Source organism: Motacilla alba, chromosome 4A (genome assembly GCF_015832195.1).
Source record: "Motacilla alba alba isolate MOTALB_02 chromosome 4A, Motacilla_alba_V1.0_pri, whole genome shotgun sequence".
In the NCBI taxonomy this organism is placed as follows: domain Eukaryota; kingdom Metazoa; phylum Chordata; class Aves; order Passeriformes; family Motacillidae; genus Motacilla; species Motacilla alba.
In genome coordinates this window covers 6,653,127-6,675,695 of record NC_052045.1, presented here as the reverse complement: position 1 = coordinate 6,675,695, position 22,569 = coordinate 6,653,127, and the positions used below count along the sequence as shown (strand labels likewise).

Here is a 22,569-nt window from a genome sequence, read left to right as displayed (position 1 = left end):
CGTGTGTGTGGCTGAGGAGCTCCTGGGAAGCAGAGATGTTCCTGGCTGGAGCTGGGCCGCTCTTCAGAGGCCAGACACCACCACGATGGGCTCCCAGGAAGGAATGATAAACATTGGCTCTTCCCAGTGGCTGTCAGGGAGGTTCAGTGGCTTTCCCACGGCCGTGCAGTGCGTCAGTGGGAGGCAGGATTAGCAGCTGGGCTCCCTGGCCCCCAGCCCTGAGCATCCCCAGCAGTTGCATAACCCAGGGTGAGCGCGGGGCTGCGGAGCCGCTGCAGCCTGGGGGTCCCCACGGGAGGGACCCCGAGCCACAGCTCCCTCCTCTCCGGCTGTGACTTGGGTGCAAACAGGTCAGCTGGAGCCATGGAGCTGGGATCTTCCTGAGAGCTTTGTGGACACCTGAGTCCAGAGGACAGAGGCATGAGGCAGTGCCTCTAAGGCCATGCTAGAGAAGCCCTGTATCATGACACCCATCTTTCTAAGTGCTGCTCTTCAGGGATTTGCTCCCTTTGAGCAGTCAGTGCTGTGAGCTTCCTTGAGGAAAAAGCTGGGGAAGGACCAGGAGGGGCAGTTTTACTGGCAGTGAAACTTCAGCACGACCTCCATGTTGAGAGCAAATCCAACCCACCCGTGAATGTATGCGCTGGTATTTCTGTGGGCTGTCAGCTGAGTCCTCTGGGGTACAGCCACATCCTTTCTGGGCCAGAAGACAGCCCCTTGCTGGCTCCTGGGGCTGCAGCCCCCCAACCCCCACAGGGCTGTGATCACCTCTTCCCTTCAGCCATGGCAGAGCAGCATTCGTGTTGGGTCTGTCATTTAGCTCAGGACTGTTACGAGACACAATCTCACTCTAAAGCCAAGGCCAAATAGTACCAGCATGGGGTCAAGTTCATGAGTTCATTCTGCCTTTGGGACTAATTTGGGTGCTGAGTAGCTGGGCAGGTATTTGACTGTTGCCTGCAGAGACCTAGAGGTCTCAGGATCCTATTCTTCTCCCTCAGATCACCTAAAATGGTAAGAATTTCCAAGGGGGATTAAGGTTGAGATCTCTGGGGAGGGGAGTGGACATCTGGTAGGAGTCCTGTCCATATTAATAGCCTCCATTTAAATATATGTTATCAAATGGGGCAGCTCCTTATCAGCCTGTGAACTCCATTACCTGAGGGGCTGCTGGTGACTTTGGGCTGTTGACCATGGCTTTCCACAGGCACACAGGTAAAGTGGCTGTGCTGCCAGGTGTTGGGGGACTACACTTGGTGAGTGGGGAGGAAGGTTTTGCTAAAAGGCTCCTGTGCCAGAGAAATAGCTTTGAATGCAAACCTAAATCTCAGCAATCTGCAGCTGTAACTCCTGATGGCAAATGGGCTGGTAACCAGTGGGAGACTGGTGCTGGAGCACAGTGCTGGTGGTGGTGGCCTCGTTTGTTCTGTAAAATGCACTGGATTTTAAATGTTTTTGTACCTGCTGCTGTGGGAAGGCTGAGGCTCAGCTGTTATTTGAGCAAGACTTGGTGAAAATGGGGGGACAATTCTCCTTGCAGCAAGTTTATTGCAGCGACCAGAGAAACCCAGGTCAGGGGGGAGACCAGTGTGTAAACCCAGATGGTTTGCTCTGCTCTGGTGGGAAGTTTGTGATTAGTCCCTCTTCTCTGTTTATCTTTTAGTTCAGATGGGCTGACCTTTATAAGTGATAGGAAAATGTTAATTTTTCCATGAACACTGACAGGAATCTTGAGATCATATTTTACATGTCGGGATGGGTGTCTTCCCATCCTGACTCATTCCTCTAGCCCTGCAGCTGAAGACAATCAGAAGCTCTTTGGGAATTTGGAAAGACTATCTCCCTCTTAGCAGCTGTTTTTGTGCATATCCAGGGTGCATTCACAGCCCTAGAGCCCAGAGGCAGTGCCACTCTTGGTGAGACCTAGCCCCGAGGGTGGATTGCCTGGGGACAGGGTGTCAGGCAGGGCACAGCTCCTGTGGGCACCAGACCCAGCTGCTGCACACCAGGAGCCAGGGCTGCTCGTGAGGCTTGGGAGCAGAGAGCCTCCTCAAAGCTGGGCAGAAAAGGCACGGTTTGCTGCTCAGCTTCCTGCTCACCTTCCCAGGGCAAGGCACACACGTGAGGCTGCTTGCACAGCACCTAACTGCTCAGGATTTTCTTGTGGATGCACATGCGTGTTATGCAGGGCACCACTGTGAGTAAAATCTGATTTCTGTGGTGTCATTTGATGTAAGAAGATGTTTAACTTCAGCCCACGAGACTGACCAATGCTGTAGCATCCTTCCATTATACTCCCAGCTCTGTAATTTTTTCTTATCTTCCTCAGGGGATGTCTCCTGGGGCAAGAACTCACAGACTGGATGCTGTGCTGTGATGTAAAATGCTGCAGGCTGTTCTGAGCAGGTGCTGAGGTTGGACTGCTGCTGCCAAACAGTCACAGCACAGTGTCTGATCCTGCAGACCACAGGGAGCCCCAGGGCAGCCGTGGGGGTATCACAGTGCCTGCCCAGGGTGGGGCTGGATCCTCCGGAGCAGGAGGAAATCTCATTTTGGCACCTGGGAGCACCTGGGTGTGAGAAGGGCATCCAGCTGCTGAGGTGGGGCTGACCAGTGCTTGGCTGGGAACACAACAGGGGAGTCTCAAAGGGCAAAACTTAATGCAGCCACAGAGTCAGTTACTGACCAGGATTTGTTTGTTTTGAAAGGTTTGGACTTTGTTGCTTAAACTCTGCCTGAAGTGCTCAGCCTTACTCGAGGCAGTGGTGCATTGTTAGCCTTCACTGAGCTCTGCACTGAGGGCCAAAGCAATCCCCAGGGAAAGTGTTTGCAGGGCTGGGCCAGTGATTTTTAATAAATGGCACGTCCCTACTTCCCTGGGGAACTGGGAAGGTTTAGTAATGACTGGGATGTGCTCACACATGGTGGCAAGAGGACCGTAGGGAATGTTTTTGGCAACTGCCTGAGGAACTTGGAGCTGTTCTTGCTCTAAATAAAGAAGCTTTCATTTTATCAACAGATTAATTTTTGAATTATAGAGGATGAGACTTGCACGTGCCCCAGCCTGGCAGTGGGAGAGCACAGCTCTGATATTTTCAGCCCTCCCAGCAAAAACGACCTACAAGAGCTTTCTTTTCTTTCTTTACTTTCTTTCCTTGGGCTTTGCAAATGTTGGTCGCCCAGGGCATTGTGCCAGCGCAGTCCTGAGTGTCACTTTGCATTTGGGATTAACAGGACCCTTCTTTTAAGGGTTTCCCAGGTATTTATAGCAAACCATGCGACCTTGCATAGAGGAATGCTGAGAATAGTAACTCAGGTGACACACCAGGGCTGCCAGGACTGACCTGAAACAGGCAGGTGTAGCCAGTGCCTGGCAGTGTGGAGCTGTGTACTCAGTCTGCTGAGAAAAAATAAAACTAATGTAGAATCAAAAAGCTCTTTTTCTTCCATATGCAACTGTGTGTAGGGCAGAGGGTTAACAACTCCAACCTCATCTTCTTTCTTAAGTGGCAGAATAATCTGTAGAGTGTAAGTACAGTCTCTCTGGTTGTGTTTAGAGACTACACTTCAAGTTCTTCCTTGGTGGTTTATCACATTTAAACATATTCCCCAGAGACATTAACACACAGCCTGTGCTAAGTGCTTTGCTTATCAGCTGTGCTCCAGCTTCCTTCCCTGGATGCTTTGGTTCCATTTATTGTGCAAACCACTGTGATGCTGCCTTGGGTTTTTGGCTGAGCTGGGATGAACCAGCCCAGGGTGATGCAGGAGCCCAGCAGGATGCAGGGGTTGTTGGGGTGCAGCGGTGTTTGTGGGGTGGCACTTCTTAGGTCTGTACCCTTTCCATCCCCGAGCTGGCTGTGCTGCAGGGTGCAGATGTGGCCCTGACCCTCAGTCATCCCCGTGGCTGCTTGGTGTTGGTGCCACTTGAGGTGTGTGGAAGCCCCGGGGCCCAAGTGCTTGAGCTCTCTGAGGGAGTGGTGAGGCTGTCCAAGGGCTGTTTTTGTGGAGTACAAGATGCTTTCAGGGGACAAGGGGCAAACTGGCACCTCTGTGGTCAGGTACATGTTAGGGCTGTATTCCAGTGGGTCTTTGTGCCAAATACCCTGATATCTGAGAAGGCCACTGGCCTGGCCTTCTGCCCTCCAGCTGTAGCCAAATCCATCAGGGAGCTACATTTAGAGACCACCCTGCCAGGGCTGGTGGGACAGGGATCCCTTGCTTAGAGTGAGATTTGTTTCTGGAAGTGTGGCTGCGTTTTTCTCCATCTTATTGAGGGGTCTCTAGGCTATTTAAGGATGGGCACATTCTGCATTTTCCCCTCCCCCCAGCTGCCTGTGCTCAATATTTTCACCTGCTTCTCTCCAGCAGAACAATCCTCTGCACATGCCTGGGAGGGGGAATAGTTCCAGCCTGTCCATGCTTTTCCTCTGCTTTCTAAATCCTGTTCTACGGCCTCAGTGTCAGGCTGACATGGGGCTTGGATCAGGGCATGTCCCCAGGGTATGAGATTCTCCTGGAGCTGAACGAGAGACCAGGCTGTCACCTGGGAGATGCCATGGGCTGGTGTAAGGGTACAGCCACAGAAACTCATGTTCAAGTGACTTCCCAGCTAAAACATCTGCATGCACCGCTCTCATTTTCAGCACAGCAGTGTGAAAAGAAGCACAGAGGTTCAGTGCTCTGGGTTTTAGTGGTGGTTTGGTGAGTGCTCTCCCTGGTTTTGGGTTGCTGTGGCACTGTTGTACCCCTGGTGTGGATCCCTACCCTGTGCTCAGCATCTGCTGCCCTGCTCATAAGGGAAGTGATGATGAGGGCACTGAATAAAGACCCCGAGGAAGTGATGATTTTTCTGTGTACCCTTAGTTTCATAACTTGCCTTCTTTTCAGACAGTAAAGACAGGCCAGGGTTAATATACCTGGAAGCTCTGGAAAGTTGTGCTGTGGGGACCTGGTGCAGCTGGAGGGTGAACAGGTTATTTTGGAGATAAACAACTCCAAACCCATGACCTGCTACCAAGCAGGCTTTAGGAATACATTTATTTTTATACAGAGCATGAGAAATATCTCCTCTGTTTACCTTCCATGAGAGGGGACAGGACTGCTGAGGGGAGCAGCTGTAGGACACTAAATGAAGCTGAGCTCTGAAGTGTCCACAGATGTTTGCTCCATTTGGGGAAAATAATCTGGTGGTCCCTGCACAGCTGCTGCTGGCCTGGGGCTCCACTCTGCCACACACTGGGGGCTTCCAGGGCTCTTGTGACCATCCCTGGGTGGGCTGGTCCTGCTCCTGAGGGATGGTCTGGCTGCTGTGGGCTCTGGAATGGCACAGGTGAGCAGAGCCCACCAGCAGCACCTTTGCAGGGGCAGTGCAACCGCTGCTTCTTCACTGCAGGACAGAGGTGCCTCTCCTGGCTCTAGATCAGGAATTCAGGAATGATAGTGCTGGGGGCAGGAAGCCTCTGGAAAAGCTGGAAGCAAATTCATGCCCCTGCCTGTGCACGAGAGGGGCTTTCAGGTGTGTGAGATGGCATGAGGCTGGAGCAGGCAGAAGCTGCTGGCACAGCCCAGTCTGGGGGCTCCAGCCCGGTGTTAATTTGCCTGTGGAGCTGCAGAGCTGCTGTGATAAATGTGTCTCACATTAGCACGTGCTGTGTTACATGGGAACACGGCAGTGTGCTGCTCCCTGAGCCACACTTTCAAGATTATGTGTTCAGGCTGAAAGCAACCCTAAACCTGAGATCAGGGACGTTTCCATACCATTCGCCCTGGACTCTGCAATTGCATTTCTTTCAAGTAAAACCTATCTGCTTGCTAGAGCTCTGCAGGGCTGGTGGTGGCTCACATGGTTTCCATGTTTCCCAGCTGTTTATGTGTTTCATTTGCTTGAACAGGTACCTCAAAGCCCTTGGTGTAGCTGTCAGCAGGACATGGCATCCCCTGGCCTTGCCAAAGGATTATTTCCAGACCTTGGTCCCTCCACAAAGTACAATTCCTACCAGCTTGGCCTCTGTCAGTTTTAGGGGCAGGAATAGGGTGTGAACAGAGCCTCCACCTCTGCTGCAGCCTCCCTGTGTGAAACTTTTCTTTAGGGCTCTCTGTCCTGCTCTCTGAAATACAAATCCTTCAGCTTGTTCTGGCCCTATGTTATTGAGAGGGTGACAAAGAGGAGATAGTGTGATGACTCTTGGATTTTAAAGCCTGCAAGGTAACAGTGTGAGTCCCACTCTTCCTGGGCCCAGGTGTGGCAGATGCTCTGCTGTGATGGCAAAGTCTTCATGAACAGGCGCCTCTGGCTTTGTACCCAGCAGTGCTGGGCTGGTCCTGGTGTGCTGCAGGGCTCTGCTGAGCTCGGGCCCTGTAGCTGATGGTACATCTGGAATTGCTGGGGTTGGCAAGTGTCCATGAAAATCCTGTAAGCAGGCCCTTGGGCCATAACAGGGCAGTCTGAGAACACCCTGCAGCCCAGGGCGAGCCCAGCAGGGTCCCACTGACCCTGCCTTGTTGTGAGGGCACAGCCAGGGGTGACACACCCTCTCTGCAGCCCAGAACCCCCACAGGTCTGGTGTATAGAGGCACATTGTGCTGGGTTTGGAGCAGCAAGGCTGGAATGAGCACTGTTGTGCCCCTGAGCTCTGTGAGGAACAGGCTCCAGGCTAGCCCCAAGCCTGGATGGGGTGGTCCAAGGTGTGGCCACGTGATGGAGGCAGCAGCAATTTGTATGGCCTGACTCAGTCCTCTGCCTTCCTGCTCTGTGCTGATGCTGCTGCTCTGCCAGGAAGAGAGGACATTTCCTCTTGGCAGTCCCTGCTGCCAGACCACAGCCATGCTTCCCATCTGGTTGGGGATGATGCAGAAGGTTCAGGGCTGTGTCCTCATGTGTTGGCCGTGCAGGGAAATGGGCTCTGCAGAGCTGGGGCTCTGGGGGCACCAGGGGCACGGATGGAGCTGCCTCTCTGGGACTCCATGGGCTTCTGTAACTCTTCTATTCTCTCCCTGGAAGTGCTCCAGGCCAGGTTGGATTGGGCTTTAAGCAACCTGATGTAGTGGCTGGCACCCCTGTCCATAGCAGGGGGTTTGGAACAAGATGATCTTTAAGGTTCCTTCAAACCCAAACCAGTCCAGGATTCTCTGAATCCTGATGGAGCCCTTGCAGCCCCTTGCAAGAGTGTTGGTGGCTTCAGCTGAGGAAGGGCGCATGGAATGGAGGGAGCCATTGGCAGGAGACTGGGAGTGCAGGAAGGGATGGGTGTCTGGGGAGAAAGTGTGAGCCAAAGTGGAAAATCCTCTAGTCAAGATTCCCCACACCCGCTGACAGCTCCCTGGCCACGGTGGAACATCAGACCTTGGCAGAGCCTTGGTGCTGTGAACTGAAAAATATCTCTCCATGGAGGCAGATTTTTTTTTCTTGGTTTTTTTTTTTTTTTTTTTTTTCCCCCTTATGATTTTATATGTGAAAGCCTGGTGAAAAGAGGCAGCTGGAAGCTGCACAACTATCCAGCACAAAAGGCCTTGGAGGGCTGCAGCTGGCTGTGGGTTCAGGCTGCAAACATGGAAACAATTCCACTCTGCTCGTGTTTGTTGGTGATTTCTGCACACAAGTGATGTGGTGCCTCAGCCAGGACCTCACTGAGGCCTGCAGTAATGAACAAAGGGACTCCCAGTGATCAGGTGTCATTACCTCTGGGAATCCATAAAATCAGAGGGTTTTGGGAAAGCTGCAAAAGGCAAGCCTCAGAGACAGCAGAACTGTGATTAGAGCTCAGCAGTTGCCATGAGAGAGATCAGCAGAGAAATTATGTAAGAAGTAGAAAAGTAAGGACAAAAAGAACAATGGTCTGTGCATTAATGCTTGTCGAGTATAACTCCCTAAGCTGCAGAAAAGTCTATCTAGAGAGATATTAGGAAGTTCTAAGCTTAATAAGGGAGCTCTGTGCATTGTATCTTAAGGCTTTTAAGCAGGTATTGTATTCGAAATAAGCAAGCATTGTTTTAACTGAAGGTACCTGTGCTTATAGTGGTGGATAGAACCACTGTCAATGTGCTTTCGCTTTGTGTGACTGGTCAAAAAACTTATAAAGTAAGTTGTAACATTAAGTTCTTTGTCTGCTGCCTGAGATGTGAGCTGATGGCATCTTCCCATTGTCATAACCATGTAATGGGACTGATGCTGTAAAATAAAACAGCTCAAGGCACGTTCCTAGCAGTCCCATCCTGTTTGTGATTTGTGCATAGCCCTCAGCCAGCAATAATTACCCTCGCTCGATGTGCAGTGTGTAAATAAACCAGCCTAGCATCCTTCCACTTAACAAGGGGACGGGGAAAAGTCTGGTTTGAGACCCTGCTCTCCTCGATGGGAGCTCCTTTCTCTATAGAGGAGCCCTGAGGAGCGTGGTAACACCAGCACGTGCTCATTCCTGAGCCACGCTGCTCCGGCTGCTCTGCACAGCCCCCGGAGCCTGGGGCGGCTGTCAGGGCCCCGGTGCTGTCCCCTCAGCTGCTGTGCTCTTGCAGGGCCTGGCAGCTACACCGTGGGCACCATGTCGGAGCGCTTCGACTGCCACTACTGCCGCGACCCTCTGCAGGGCAAGAAGTACGTGCAGAAGGAGGGGCGGCACTGCTGCGTCAAGTGCTTCGACAAGTTCTGCGCCAACACCTGCATCGAGTGCAAGAAACCCATCGGCGCCGACTCCAAGGTCAGTGCTGAGCTCCCCAGTGGGCGAGGAGGAGGCAGAGGCTGATCACCCTCCTGTTTGCTTTGCTCCGGCTCTCAGCGGCTCCTTGGGAGTCCTCTGGCTGCCAGCTGTGTGCTCGCTGGGCAAAGAGCGGCGCTGGGGCGTGCGCGGGGTGCTCACGGTGGGCTGCTCGGGCACGGGATCTCATTTCAGGGTCTAGATCCAGCCACATGACCTGCTGCAAATGCTGAATTGCCCTGGAGAGAGAGCTGCAGGGAGCTGGCCTGCATAGGGCCTGCAAAACTCATCTTCTGGGCAAAGCACTGAGGTCTGATTTTTGTCAGTTTGTTAGGTGCTTATTGCTCCATGATGGAAATCAAGAGTTCTTTCTGTATATATATTTTGAGACCAGTTGGATGGCAAGATGGTTCTGCTGTTTTTTTTTCCTTATGTTAATTTATAATAGTATCTCTCATGTTCACACACTCTAACACCAGCTAGGACATGAATAAGCAGAATCTACAGACCTGCAAATATCTGCAAGCCTGGTGGTTGAAACTGTTTTGATTTCCACGAAAACTGGAAATTGGTTTGTTGCTTATCTATAGAAATATGATATTACTGAAGTCATTAGCACACACCTTCAGGCCCAGATGTTTGTGGCAATAATAATGTACACCTGAACTAGAGGGAATGTAAGAACACGAGAACTTGCAGAACCTCAAATCTCCAAGCTGTTAGTTTGAAGCATCTTCTGCCCCCCTGAAAGTCCAAAGTGAATGTGATTGTGTCAGTGAGTTTGGTTAAATGTCCTTCCCTTAAGTGCTTGAAGAGGAGCTGTAGCCCTACCCACTGAATCAGACAAACTTAGGAACAACAAATCCATCCTTTGCTGCCCAGGCTGATGAGACAGGAGCTTGTTTTTAGGGCTGCTCAGGGGGAGAGAAAAGCTCCTCACTCCATCCCTCCCTCCCTTTCTGTTCACTGCAGGAGCTGCATTTCAAGAACCGCTACTGGCACGACAGCTGCTTCCGCTGCTTCAAGTGCTACACGTCCCTGGTCAACGAGCCCTTCATGCTGAGGGAGAACAACAAGGTTTGGTGCAGCAACTGCACTGCTGCTGAGGATGCACCCAGGTGTAAGGGCTGCTTCAAGCCCATTATTGCAGGTACTGTGCCAGTGATGGGTCTGAGGGCCACGTTCTGCTCTAGAGCATAACCAGGGGGGTTTACCAGGCTGTGGAGGCTGCTGGGGGTTTGGGCATCACAGTGGAAGGCAGGAGCACCTCACCATAGTAAATTTTGACTGTTGCTCTCACTTGTCCATTTTATTCAAGTGTTGAAAGGCTGCTTTGCAGTTAACCCTCATGTGGATAATTAACCCTCATGTCACTCTTAAACTATTTCTACCAAAAGCTTTGCTCAGTAAATCAAGGTCCTAAAAGGCTCAGGCAGCTGATCTGATAACTATTTTAGGAAAATCTAGCAAGCCCTGGCTATAACCAGCTACAGAAATTACCAGCTCATCCCTAGCCTGCATTCCTGGAATCCTGGGCATAGCTATGGACAGGTCTTGCCCACAGATGTTACACTGCTCAGGGGGAAGGGCTTGCTATAGGCCTGAAATCTCACATCTCATAGGACAAGTTATTTTTTATTTTTATCTGTTGTAGGAGACCAAAATGTTGAGTACAAGAAGATGGTCTGGCACAAGGACTGCTTCACCTGCAGCCAGTGCAAGCAAGTGATTGGATCTGGGAGCTTCTTCCCCAAGGGTGATGACTTCTACTGTGTCTCCTGCCACGAGCACAAGTTTGCCAAGACCTGTGCTAAGTGCAAGAATGTAAGTCCTTCCCCTCTGCAGAGGCAGCTGCCAGAACCAGCCCTCATGTGCCTTTTGGGAGCTGGGAGGGTGAACCAGCAGGCAGACCAGGCTGAAGCTGTACCAATGCTGATGTCCTTCCCCTGGGATAGCAGTGCCAGCAGCTGGTGGAACGACGGGAGAGGTGATGGTTCCTGTGCATTGCAGGAGCTGGGCAGGGGTGGCTGGGTTAGCTGATGGCAACACTGCAGAAAACAAGTGATACCAGTCTTGCACTTGCCTTGGGGTAGTTTAAGCTCTGTAGTGGTACTGAATATTCAAGAAGTGAAACAGTAGCTGTTTTGCAACTTCTGCAACTGATTAGTGTGGAATTTCAGTTACTGCAAGTAAAAGAAAGTATTATTAAAGTGCCAGGACGTGGGATTTCAGGTTAGAGGGACTCAAGTGCACTGTTCAATTAAATTTTGATGCAAACTTTGGAAAGACCCTCTCCATGACAAAGCTTTCCTACCCTACACCCCATGCCTGTGTCACCTCTCTTCTCCCCTGCTGATTTTAAGCCACGCCTCTGCTCTTTCTCTCCCAGCCCATCACTTCTGGAGGCCTCACTTACCAGGAACAGCCTTGGCATTCCGAGTGTTTCATTTGCTCCAACTGCAAGAAGCAACTGGGTGGGAAGCGCTTCACAGCTGTGGAGGATCAGTTTTACTGCGTGGAGTGCTACAAGGAGTGTGTTGCCAAGAAGTGTGCTGGATGCAAGAATCCTATTACAGGTATGTTGGGTTAAATGCAGCTCGAGGGCAGTGGGTGCTGAAGGTCAGGACAGTGATCCCCCAAAGACAGGGAGCCCAGGGATGGGTAACATCAGAAGCAGGAATGGTAACCCAAGCCCAATCCCAGCGTTTTACATGGGATCTGACTCTCGAGCCATGTGCCTGTGCTGGATGGAGGCTGAGCTGGTAACTGAGCTCTTCAGCCTCTGCATGTCTCAAATTTACCTCCTTCAAAACTCCCCCAGCCAGAACTATTCCCACCCATATCTTAGTTTGAGACCCTTAAAACGAGTAGTGTTTTATTGTCTCAAAGGGACATTTGTACCCCTTCTGATGTATTTGACACTTAAAACTCACTGGAGTACAGAGCTCAGCCCTGAAATGTGGGCACTGTCCTGCCAGTTCCACGAGGCTCACATTCCATCCTGCATTTTAGAGCACAGATCTGAGGCCCACAAGTGTTTAGCCCAGCCTGTCCTTGCTCCACATCTCTCCTTGACTGTTTGCTGGAGAAAGGAGCCAAGGGAAGAAGTTTATTGCAGAGACAAGCCATGCAAGCCTTATGCTTGGGTTTCTTCTTCAAGAAACATCAGAAGATGCAACAAAGCCATGGCTCAGTTGCCACTCGGGTGTTTCAGGCAGCCCCTGTGGCCTAGGGAAGCTCTGGGGCAGGAGCAGGCAGGGCTGTTTGGGATGGCCCAGCCAAGGCAGCGCTACTATCGCCGTCCTATAATTGTGTTCTCTCCTAGCAGGATTTGGAAGAGGAACCAGTGTGGTTAACTACGAAGATGAGTCCTGGCACGATTACTGTTTCAAATGCACAAAGTGTGCCCGTGGGCTGGCCAACAAGCGCTTTGTTTGCCATAATGGAAAAATTTATTGTGCTGAGTGTCCCAAACGACTGTAAATGAGCAGATGTAAGATGGATTTTAAAGCCCTGCTTTCCCAAACAGCCCTGGTAAAAGAGCAGGTTTTTGCATGTTGAGAATTTTAACTTTTTCCATTTTAGTGTAAGAACTAAATTAGCCTCAATATACTGGGTTTGACTTTTGAAGCTCCTGCAGTACAAAAGCATGTAACCTTGCAAAAATCTAACCTTGTTTCCAAGTAACTCCTAGTATAAAGGCTTGAAATGCTGTTGGATTTAGAGATCCACACACTGCATCATCTGTGTGTGGCTTAAACAAAAAAAAATCTAGTTTTAAGCTTATCTGGTATATGATTAAGCTTGGCACTTAACTGAAGTGGGTTTGACAAGGCATGCACCTCTGACACAGAGATGCAAAGATTGCATGTGGGATCAGAGGGATCCGTTATTATGCTTCTACAAGTACAGATACACAACAAACACTGCACCATTAATAAGTAATAAATACCTTAGCTTACCCTACAACACTCATTGCAGCACATGTACGGAATGGCTTCATCTTGCAGATAACAATGTTTTGGCAGTGACATTTAGCTTAGTTAAGTTTCCATAAACTTGTTTTTAGTCTTGATTTCCGTGTGGTTTGCCTGCAAGTTTTCCTCATCAGCTTTTTTTATATCATTGTTTAAACAAGGCTGTCTATGTATAATTATTAATCCATTAACAAGTAGTAAATCTTTCACCTACAACATGCACATGCATTTACAAGTGCCTTAAAAATAGCTCATACAAGGCTAGCTCTCCTATCATGCCAGTGTATGTTTAGTGACTGAATAAAAGTGAGACTAGTGCCTGCTTGGAATCCATAGTCTGGAATTCTTTTTTTTTCATTTTGCCATCTTACATGATTGACGTGTCTTAGGACTGAGCTACTGAAGCCAAGTCTACTCGACTGATACTGGCAAAGTAAGAGTCAGCTGTGCTGTCATTGCACCCTTAAATATCTGAGGACTAAAGCAACAATTTCCATAAACTAATTAATTTTTTTTTAATATATAACTGACACTGGACCATCTGCCAGAAACAGCCTGTATGAAAAAGCCCTTTGGAGAGCATATGTACAGCCACTGTTCATGCACAGATCCACCATGCTGCAGCAACCTGAATGCTGGTTTGAGGAGGTTTTTTTCCACAGTAGTGAAATACTTTATCAACTGGATCTGCTCCAGCCATTCCCTTTCAACAACTGATAAAGAACCCTTGCAGGAAAATGAAAAGGCAGCTTCTCGCTGGTCACTGCTCCACTGCTGGACTCACCCTCACAACACAGAGGTGCTGCTGCTGCAGGGGAAAGGCAAAGGCTGGCAGGGAAAAGCAGGTTAAAGAATTCCTCGGTGCAGAACATGCCATCAGCACAGACAAACACAGCAAGAGCTGAAGGTGTTAGTGCAAACCCCTTCCCAACCACACAGGCTGCTAGTGTGAGAATCTGGAGTAGTTAGAGCAGCACCAGAGAGCATCCCAAGGCAGGACAGCATGGCAAGGGGTGGAGAGGCCTAGTAAGGTCACATTTAACATTACAGAAATAAAGCATTGTTCAACTGCAAAGTTTATTTAACTGTGCACACGTATTTACACAGGGCTGGATCAAACCAGCCAACAAATCTCAGCACAGAAAAAATACCGGCATCTTTGTTAGAATGATTGTCTCTGCCAGAACAAACAGCTATCATACAAAAATACAGTTCTCCTTTCACCTAAGGCACTGCTCTAAAGTCTAAAACAGCTCTACAGGATCTCTGAACAGCAAGAGGGAGAGGGCTGAGGGCTCCTGTTGCAGCTGAGGTGTCGAGGAAAGCACAGGTGTAGTTCCAGCAAGGCAGAGCACACACAGCTGCTGCTGGGCTGCACCTCTGCCACTGAGGGAGCAGCCCACGGCTTGTAGCAGGTTTTGAGAGAGCTACTCTTCAAATCAATGACCTATCCAGTCTATCTGTTACAGGAGACATCAGAACAAGGCTGCATTATTACTTTTAGTAGCAATTTTCAGAAGATGCTTCGTTAAACTCTTCATGCTGAAAAAAGCAGGCAAATTCAGGTTAAATAGATTATTTAATGCAGGCTTTAGGGGAAGGGAAATATATATGCAGTTTGCAGCCACTGTTATAGAGCTGGAACTGGAACACTTGGAATAATTAACACGAACAAAACATGTTCTAATACTGTTATGTACACAATAAAATAATACTTCCAAAAGTGTAGATAAATAAGTAATTCAAAAGGAAAACATTTTTAAAAGCCTAACACCTTAAACTGCACCAACAGACAAATCTAGGGACTTAACATTTTTGTAATATATTTGAGCACATGCTGAAAAATTTTTTGATGTTTGCCAATAGATTAAAACATATTAGTGATGGTACAACACTTGCATTTTGAAACTGCCAATATTTTCACATTAGATAATAAGGAATTTTTCTTCTCCATTCAAAATTGAAGATACTCAATTTTGCATTTTTAAATAGCACATGAACCAACAAGCAACAACATTTTTCTAGACATTAAAAAGGGAGTTCAGCTTTAACATACACTGAGTGAGTCTTTTATTTCATCAAGATCATTTTAGAAATATGCAAAGTCTGCGGCTAAGTGGGGAGCCTCCAGTGGCATGTTCTACATGATACTGATACAAAAATAATAATAATAATAATAATGATAATAATAAAGACTCAATCAGGTTACTGTAAAGACTGTAAAGGAGAAACAAGAAATACTGGAACTAGGAAACCTTATCTAACAATTAGCTAAACAAACAAAAAAGAACATTAGCACAACAGTTTCCCTGAAATGTTTCAAGGTGCAAATTAGAAGTTTGTCATCCCTCCCCTGTTGTTTTTTGCAAACTTGAAGATGGATAAAGGTAAACAAGCAGCTTTTCAAAACAAGGCCTTCGGTACTTGAGAAAACACTGGATTACTGAAGTGCAATCAGATTATTTCCAGGTCTCTAGTGTTCACAGTTCTGTCCAAAGAGCAAAGAAAAGAAAACATTTAACCATCATAACTGTGTGTATGCCACATGCATCCATCATCACTGTCAGTCTACATCCAGGAGTGAGGACAGAACCACTTGGTCACTTACAGTCCAGAACCAGCACAGTAGGTTTTCTTTCTTTTTACAGGAATATTAGTTCTCAAAGTTACGTACAGAATTCTTAAACTGTTTTACATTTAAAAACGTTCAAGTTCAAAATTAAAAGGCCACACTTCATTAAAAAGTTAATGAGTCTGATCACAAGAAAAAGTGACCAGCAGAACCACAGTAAATTTGTCTATTCCCATGGCCCTGTCTGCTGTGGCCTCAAGGGAAGCCCCCATCAGGGTGTGCCCATGAACTAAAATTCACCAGACGCAGAGTGACAGAGGAGAAACAGTTCAGGAAACAGTTCAGTCTAGGGAAGTGCTACACTTTAATCAAAGAACGTGGATAGCAAGGCTTGTTCTTCCACTAGTGTTCACTTCAACTGATCACACAGTCATTTATCCCATGGAAAGAGATCTCCTGTGAAAACAGCCCTTTGGGGTTTGGCTCCAACACCAGAGAAGTCCAGTCTCACATAAACTGGCTTCTGAAGCTTCTCTGACCCACTATGCACTGCACTGCATCAGGGCTTGGCTTCTCAAGTACATGTGGCTTGAGATGCAGCCCTGCCTCTTTCAGAAAATTCAGAATATTTTGTGTCCAGCTTTATTACTCCTCCCAAAATGTAACACAACCATCTGTGGAATTTCAGGTTGGTGTTACTTGCCTTAGTGAAGTGAAAGACTGTTCTACAGTAAGTAGAGAGGACAGCCAATACACTAAGAGTCTGAAGAGACCTTGTTAGACCACACAGGTCAGCATCAAAAACAGAACATGCCTAGGAGTGAAAAGGTCTGGTGTGTAGAGTTACATCAGACACCCTTTAAACTATTTTGTATCTTCAAAAGTAACATGTGCCATTTAACATGTTTTAGAAAAACCTTAAAGTACAACATATGAGCTTCAATGCTGTTTGGAACTTCACAAGGGCTCAGCTGTGTCTTTGGAAGAGCCTTAATGTTGGGCCTTCTCAAGTCCCTAAAAAGGCATCAGTTGGTGACTCCTTTTGACAGAATTCAAGTTAAAAGCACTAAAGAAAGAGCCTTCCCTCCAGTCTACACATTGGAAACAGTGCCTTGAAAATAAGAAGCTGTAGTTAAGGCAAGGAGAGCAAAATGCAAGGAGGTGAATTGCCTAGCCAGGGGAAGAGACAGACAGGGAAGTCAGCTTGGATTACCTGATGAAGCATCTATAGGTTTGGTCAATGAATTCACTGCACCATCTTCCTCAAAAGCCAATTTGGGGCTAGAAGGTAGTATAGCAGCATCATTCAAGTTTTGATTACAGTTACCAGCAGAGATGCTGTCTGAGCTCAGTTTGGTTGACTTGGAATGTACTCCAACATCAATGAACTCCTCAAAAGTCCACGAACCAGATTTTCCATTAAGATTCTGAATAAGTCCAATTGTATGATCAGCTTCATGAACACTCAACTTCCCCAAGTCATCAATAACCACTTCTTTTGCAGGATGACTACAAAAAACAGAGAATGGAAAAATAAAAAGCTTGTGTTGCAGTTTCCACATGTTTAACCTTTACATTGATTCCAGGACAGATAATTAACAGTCTGCATACTCTGCAAAGCACTGAATATCCCACAGGGCACTGCCAGACAAGCTTCAGCTGCCACACAGGATCTCCCCTCCAAGAGTCAATGGGGAAGAACTCTGCAATATAGACCCATTTTTTACTATACCAACAGCCCTCAGGTAAGGTTTCTGCCTCTAGAAATTTGATATAAGAATGTAACAAGTTTAAAGCTTTGATTATTAAGTCTTGATTTTTGTAGGGTGCATTTTTCCTTTCTTTCCTCCAGCTAAGACTTTTTGAACACTAAGTCTCAGAAGACCAGCAATATTTAAAACAGATTCAAAAGCTAAACCCCAATTATGGATCAATTTTCACCCATTCTTAGGACAATCATGGAACCATCTTTATATTCCATCACTGGAGGAATGACATAAATTTATCATTACTTTAAAAAAGTGTTCACAATGTCATTTCTAAATCATTAGCATTTAGATGAGCAAATGGAACAAGCATCAGAGGACAAATTTTCCAGTAGTAGATGAAAAAGCTTTATGTAAAAAAAAAAAAATTGAAACAGTAAAAAACCCAAATTCCTCACTAAGGGAGACTTCTGCATTGTATCTGGTGCTTCAGCACAACTGAAAGCATTCTAGAGCTTTCTGTAGGTTATTCTTCCTTTTCAGTGTTATCCTCCTCCCTCTTGTTCAATGTTTCGTTAATGAGAAGAACTGCAAGGCATTTAAATGGAAAAGGCTTCAAGGCAATGTCAGTTTTTATAATCAACATTGCCATGTTGCTGGCTGTGTCTCACTTCTCAGCAAAGGCAGCACTGTTAACATGGTGCCACCTAAACAAACAATTATGCTGATCTACCTGCTCTGTGCAGGGCTGTGAGCTGACAGCACACACCACATGGCTGGAGAAAGGCACACAGACACCACAGAGCCAGCAAGGTGCTGCAGACAGCACTGCATTCATTTAAACAGACAAGAGCTCTCTTGTGTGAGAGCTAAGTGCTCCCACAGTACAGCAGACTCACCTGGAATCCTTTAGCTCAGTAACAGACGGAGACCCCTCATCATTTTTCAAGTCACTTCCATTCATGAACACTTCACTGGCCTTCAACTCTGACTCATCTTGTGCCTCAGATTTTGCAGAGATCATGTTTTGTGCAGTCTCTACACAATCCTCTGCCTCCCCCTTGATGTCCTGGAGCAAGTCAACACCATTTAGCTTTCCTGAATGTTGCAGGGAGGGGGGGAGGAGAGAAAATTAAATACAAGGGAAAAAAAGAATGTGAGTAGCAGAATTGCTGTTCTAAATGAATAAAATACAAGTGCCAAAATAACCCTTCCTAGCCAAAACACGAGGCACTTGGCTTCAATAGATTCATTTGTCTGTAGACAAGCTGCCTACATCAACATGAAATTTGTTTTTCATCTTCAAAAATCCACTTGTAAAATGAAAGCATGCTGCCTGAATTTCACTCTCAAATCATTTTGACTGATTCTCTGTTCAAGAAGGGAATCCCCCTGGCATCTCTGGGACTGGTGTCTCAGGCCATCCCAGTGCTGTTAGGACTGACCTTTCCAACAGAGCTTAAACATCACTGAAACTCGCTGCCTCCCAGGCCTGACTCACTCAGCTTCCTTACCTGGTTGATCCGTCTTCTCAAGACCCAGCTCCTCCTCCTCCTCAATATCCTCTCCCTCCATCACCTCCGAGGCAGACTTCCCTTCATTCTGCAACTGAATTGCCACAGTGTTACTTGGAACCACTCCCTGTCCTCCACAGTTTCCCAAATTCAGTCACAGCTCCCACACAAGACCATCCTGTGCCCAGAAGTGAGGCTACATGAGTTCAAAGGCTCACAGGCAATCAGGTCACCCAGCACCACGTGCTCTGCAGAACCAGAGCCTGTGGGACCCACTTCCACATCCCACCTATTATTCCTGAGCTGCTTTCCCCCTCTTTTCTCCAAGGTGTGTGCTAAATTTTTATTGATTTTCAGCTATTGGAAGACTTGACTATTTGAATGTTCAAAGAGGAACAACTATTCTTCAATATGCACAATTTTTCACAAAACTTAGGTCACTGCATTAACAAAAATACATCCAGTTTTCTGTAGCAACAGCAATCCAAAGAGAATTCAAGACTCACTTTAAGCAAACAGATGATGCCAGAAACCTAAGTTTTCTGGGAAAAAACAGTCCTGGCAGAATGCACACAGTTAAAACAAAAAAATCCATTACTAACCAGTGTTTGGTTAAACCTGTGGTTTACAAACCAGTCTGGAAGTGAGAACACCAGATAACATTGTGTCTCTAGGCCTGGAACAAAAATGTAACAAAGACTCTTCCCACAGCAAGCCAAGCAGAAGAATGTCTGCCATGGCAAGCTACTGGAAATTATTCTGGTGCACCAGAACTCTGCACTTCCTGTGGAAGCCATTTTGTGTAAGGATAACAGAGGAAGACAGGATACAAGGCAAAAAATCCTCTTCTGTCATTATACAGATCCAAACAGAAAAGTACCTTGGATTCGTTTTGATCTGATTTCCGTGTTCTTTTCATTATTTCTTCGATTCTCTGTTAAAACATGGAGAACATTTACAATGACATACAGAGCTTTGTATTTCAGCATTCTGGTTAAATTTCATCAATCATAATACATTTTCATATTTCATGAGTGTGCTATTTTCATCACTGTTTTTAAATTTCACAAACCAGAGCTGGAAGCCTTTAAAAAACACCCTTCTATTTAATTGCATCTGAAACCATTTGCCTGTTCATTTCAGGCTGAGAATTCAAAACAGGCTACCTTTTTCCTTTCAAGCCTCTCCTGCATATTTTGCTGCATAATCCTCTCTCTTTCCAGTCGCTGTCTTTCAGCCTCTTCTTGAGCTTTTGCTTCAGCTTCTTCTCTCTGAAAATAAAACAAAAAGAAGAGAGCACCCAGTGAATAACTTATTCCCCACAGTAAAAAGCAAAGGAGTTACAGAATCTGGTTCAACACAGACAGGAACATCAGACAATCACTATTCAATATGACCACACATTACAACTAAATGTCAATTACCTAGTTACTGACAAAAAATATATATTACTATGACATTAAAAAACTGAAACCAACTATATTGAGGTAATGCAAATGTTCTAAATGTTGCTGAACTACTGAACATTGCTGTTCAGACTATGCTTTGGGATGAACATTTGGCTAACGAGGACAATCTATAAGGTAACAAGACAGCAATTAAATTCTAAATGTGTCAAGGTTAACTTAAAAATCTTGGCAGTTGGGTATTGCCACCAAGACACTTGGTGCTGAACATTTTCTACTCCTTCTACACTGGAAAATCTTTTCTAGTATAACTGGAAAGAAGATAGAAAGACAGTTAGCACTCTGAGTAACTGTTGTTAACAAATATTAAAAGAAATATCCAGACACATGGCAAAGCCCTTCACAGCTCTCTGAACACAAATAATTTCAATGTAAAACTGCTTCAGTTTTCAGAATTAATCTAACTTAAGGAAAGCCTGCTTTCTGCAGAACTGCTCCCTTCAGTTCAAAGGATGCCTTTGTAAAGGTACTTGCTGTGGAAGACTATTCAGCAACAGGAAAAGCAGACTTGGAAATACTACCAATCTTTCTTTGAGAGGAATCAGAGTAAACCAGATTACTTTCCAGACAGACCATCACCTTGTAACTCACAACAGTCTGCTGGTAAAGTGGGCTCAGTACAAATATTTTACATACCCAAAACGGCATCCCTGATGACTAAAAAAAATATTCCAAAATAGCTGCTTCTGCCCACACTTGAAGTTATTAAATGCTAGGGGAAAAAAATAAAAATCACAAAGACCAGGGCAAGGAAAAGACCTACAGACAGTCTCAAATCCATCTCAGACAGGATGAACTCAGCCTCACATCATGCCTGACAGAGATTTGTCAAAACCATTCTGTGAAAGAAAAATCAAAGACAACCCTCTTGAAACCACAGCAGCAGCTTCCATCAGGAGCCCAGCTGGAGCCACAGACCTGCTGTTGAAGCTCTGCCAGTTTTTCCTGCTCCTCCTGCTCCCGGCGGGTCCTCTCCTCCTCAGCTTGTCTCTGCTGCTCCTCGTAAGTCAGTCTCCTTTCCTCCTCCTGCTTCCAGAGCTCCTCCTCCCGTCGCGCTTTTTCCTCAGCTGCTCTCCTGGCCATTTCTTCTTCTCTGATTCTAGGATTTCCAAGGTACAGATTACTGGGTATTTATTTCTTTAAAAGTGTATTTATTTCTTTAAAAGTGTGCATGCACAAGAGACAAGAGTAGGAAAGCAAGAAAGTTCTAGGCAGTCAGAAATAACTGCATAAAGACACTTTCTGGTGTGGATTTACAAATGCCACCATCCAGACTTGTCAAAGCAAAAACTGGAATAAGTTGGAAGAAATTATCTGTGAATAATAAAAATAAAAATATCTTTGCTAATTAAGTCAAGGGAGGTTGTTCCAATAATGGAATGTTTGATTGAGAACTGGATTAAGCAATGACCATTTAATAAAAACCATCTGCAACCATGACATGAATGAAGCTTACAATCACTGTCAAACAGAAATGTAGTGGGATTTCCTACAAGACTCTTCTTCTATAGCCTGAATTCAGAGATACACTGAAGGTGCACACTGCCAGCTCTTGCAGACATACAGAGCAGATCTGATTACATATTTCTAGAACAGATTATATGCAAATTTCTGACAGCTTCATATCTGCAACTGGAAACCAAAAAATCTGACATTCCACCCTGTTTACAGAAGCAGACAGGTGACCTGCTGTTTATCTGGAATAAAGTTAGTCAACACTAACTTAGCCATTCATTTTAACAACTTCTATGCAGTGAACCAAGTGCACATTGATTTAACACTTTGAATTACTTGCCTGCAACATTTCTGATCCATATTTCGTACCACTAAAGTGAGACCATCAAACCACTGCCTAAGCTGATGAAAGGGAAGTTTAATACAGAGAGTTTGACTCTTTCAAACCAAACACAAGCAGTGCAAAAAGCACATTCTAGTTGTGAAACAAAAGCTCCACTGGTGTCTGAAAGGAAAAAGAAGCAGCAATTTCACAGGGACTGTGCATTACATGTGTACTGAGATACAAACTGATGTTACACACAGTAACCTGTCCCAGGTTGGTGCCAGTGCCACTCAGTTTCAGGAACTGTATTAACATTTGCAGGACCTTAAATTAAAACTTAGAAAACATATACAGCTGGAGTGTCCTTTCCAACCACGCGCCATCACTGAAAGCATCCCTTTCTTCCCCTCAGTTGTTACCTTTCCTCTTCTTGCCTCTGAATTCTTTCTTGGTCTTCACGCTCTCTTTGCTCCCGTGCCAGACGTCGCTTCTCTGTCAGGATTTTAGCAGCTTCTTCAGCTGTGGTGGTCCCTGCTACTGTTTTACTACCTGATTCTGTAAAGGTTAAAAGAATTTGCTGTTAGAAAGTTCCAGGAACATAAAATTATGAAAGATGTTATCTCTGTGAGATGAGATCTTATGGCCAACTGATTCAGTATCTTTTCCATCAGTGCTCATCACACAATGATTGCACCCTTATCTGCAACAGGCCTGCAAGAGCCAAAGGGCAGCCCTGAAGATGCAGAGCCACAATATCTCACTGACACTGAAACAGTAACAGCTCATTTCAACACTGATCCAGCCATATTCCAGATAAATAAAAAACCATAAAATAAAAGCCATATTCCACTTAAAGATATT

General features: G+C 46.2%; 2 protein-coding genes across 5 annotated transcripts in view; one reads left to right on the top strand and one right to left on the bottom strand.

Moving 5' to 3' along the window:
- The window catches only part of FHL1 (four and a half LIM domains 1), a 29,984-nt gene extending 16,985 nt beyond the window's left edge, over nt 1–12,999 (top strand). The window contains exons 1-6 of one of the 3 annotated variants that reach the window (XM_038164702.1): nt 1,077–1,215; nt 8,515–8,696; nt 9,666–9,843; nt 10,348–10,517; nt 11,083–11,269; nt 12,019–12,999. In XM_038164702.1, coding sequence (XP_038020630.1) covers nt 1,194–1,215; nt 8,515–8,696; nt 9,666–9,843; nt 10,348–10,517; nt 11,083–11,269; nt 12,019–12,176 — 897 coding nt within the window. In that variant the 5' untranslated portion in view covers nt 1,077–1,193 and the 3' untranslated portion in view covers nt 12,177–12,999. Of the gene's footprint in view, nt 1–1,076; nt 1,216–8,514; nt 8,697–9,665; nt 9,844–10,347; nt 10,518–11,082; nt 11,270–12,018 lie in introns of those variants that run through there. The other 2 variants (XM_038164703.1, XM_038164704.1) reach the window with 2 other exon arrangements.
- A 729-nt stretch (nt 13,000–13,728) lies between these two features.
- The window catches only part of MAP7D3 (MAP7 domain containing 3), a 43,729-nt gene continuing 34,888 nt past the window's right edge, over nt 13,729–22,569 (bottom strand). The window contains exons 14-21 of one of the 2 annotated variants that reach the window (XM_038164700.1): nt 22,128–22,263; nt 20,847–21,027; nt 19,629–19,733; nt 19,343–19,396; nt 18,463–18,556; nt 17,848–18,046; nt 16,456–16,751; nt 13,729–15,158 (exon numbers count right to left, since the gene is read on the bottom strand). In XM_038164700.1, the coding sequence (XP_038020628.1) occupies nt 15,151–15,158; nt 16,456–16,751; nt 17,848–18,046; nt 18,463–18,556; nt 19,343–19,396; nt 19,629–19,733; nt 20,847–21,027; nt 22,128–22,263 (1,073 nt within the window). In that variant the 3' untranslated portion in view covers nt 13,729–15,150. Of the gene's footprint in view, nt 16,752–17,847; nt 18,047–18,462; nt 18,557–19,342; nt 19,397–19,628; nt 19,734–20,846; nt 21,028–22,127; nt 22,264–22,569 lie in introns of both variants that reach the window. The other variant, XM_038164701.1, reaches the window with a different exon arrangement.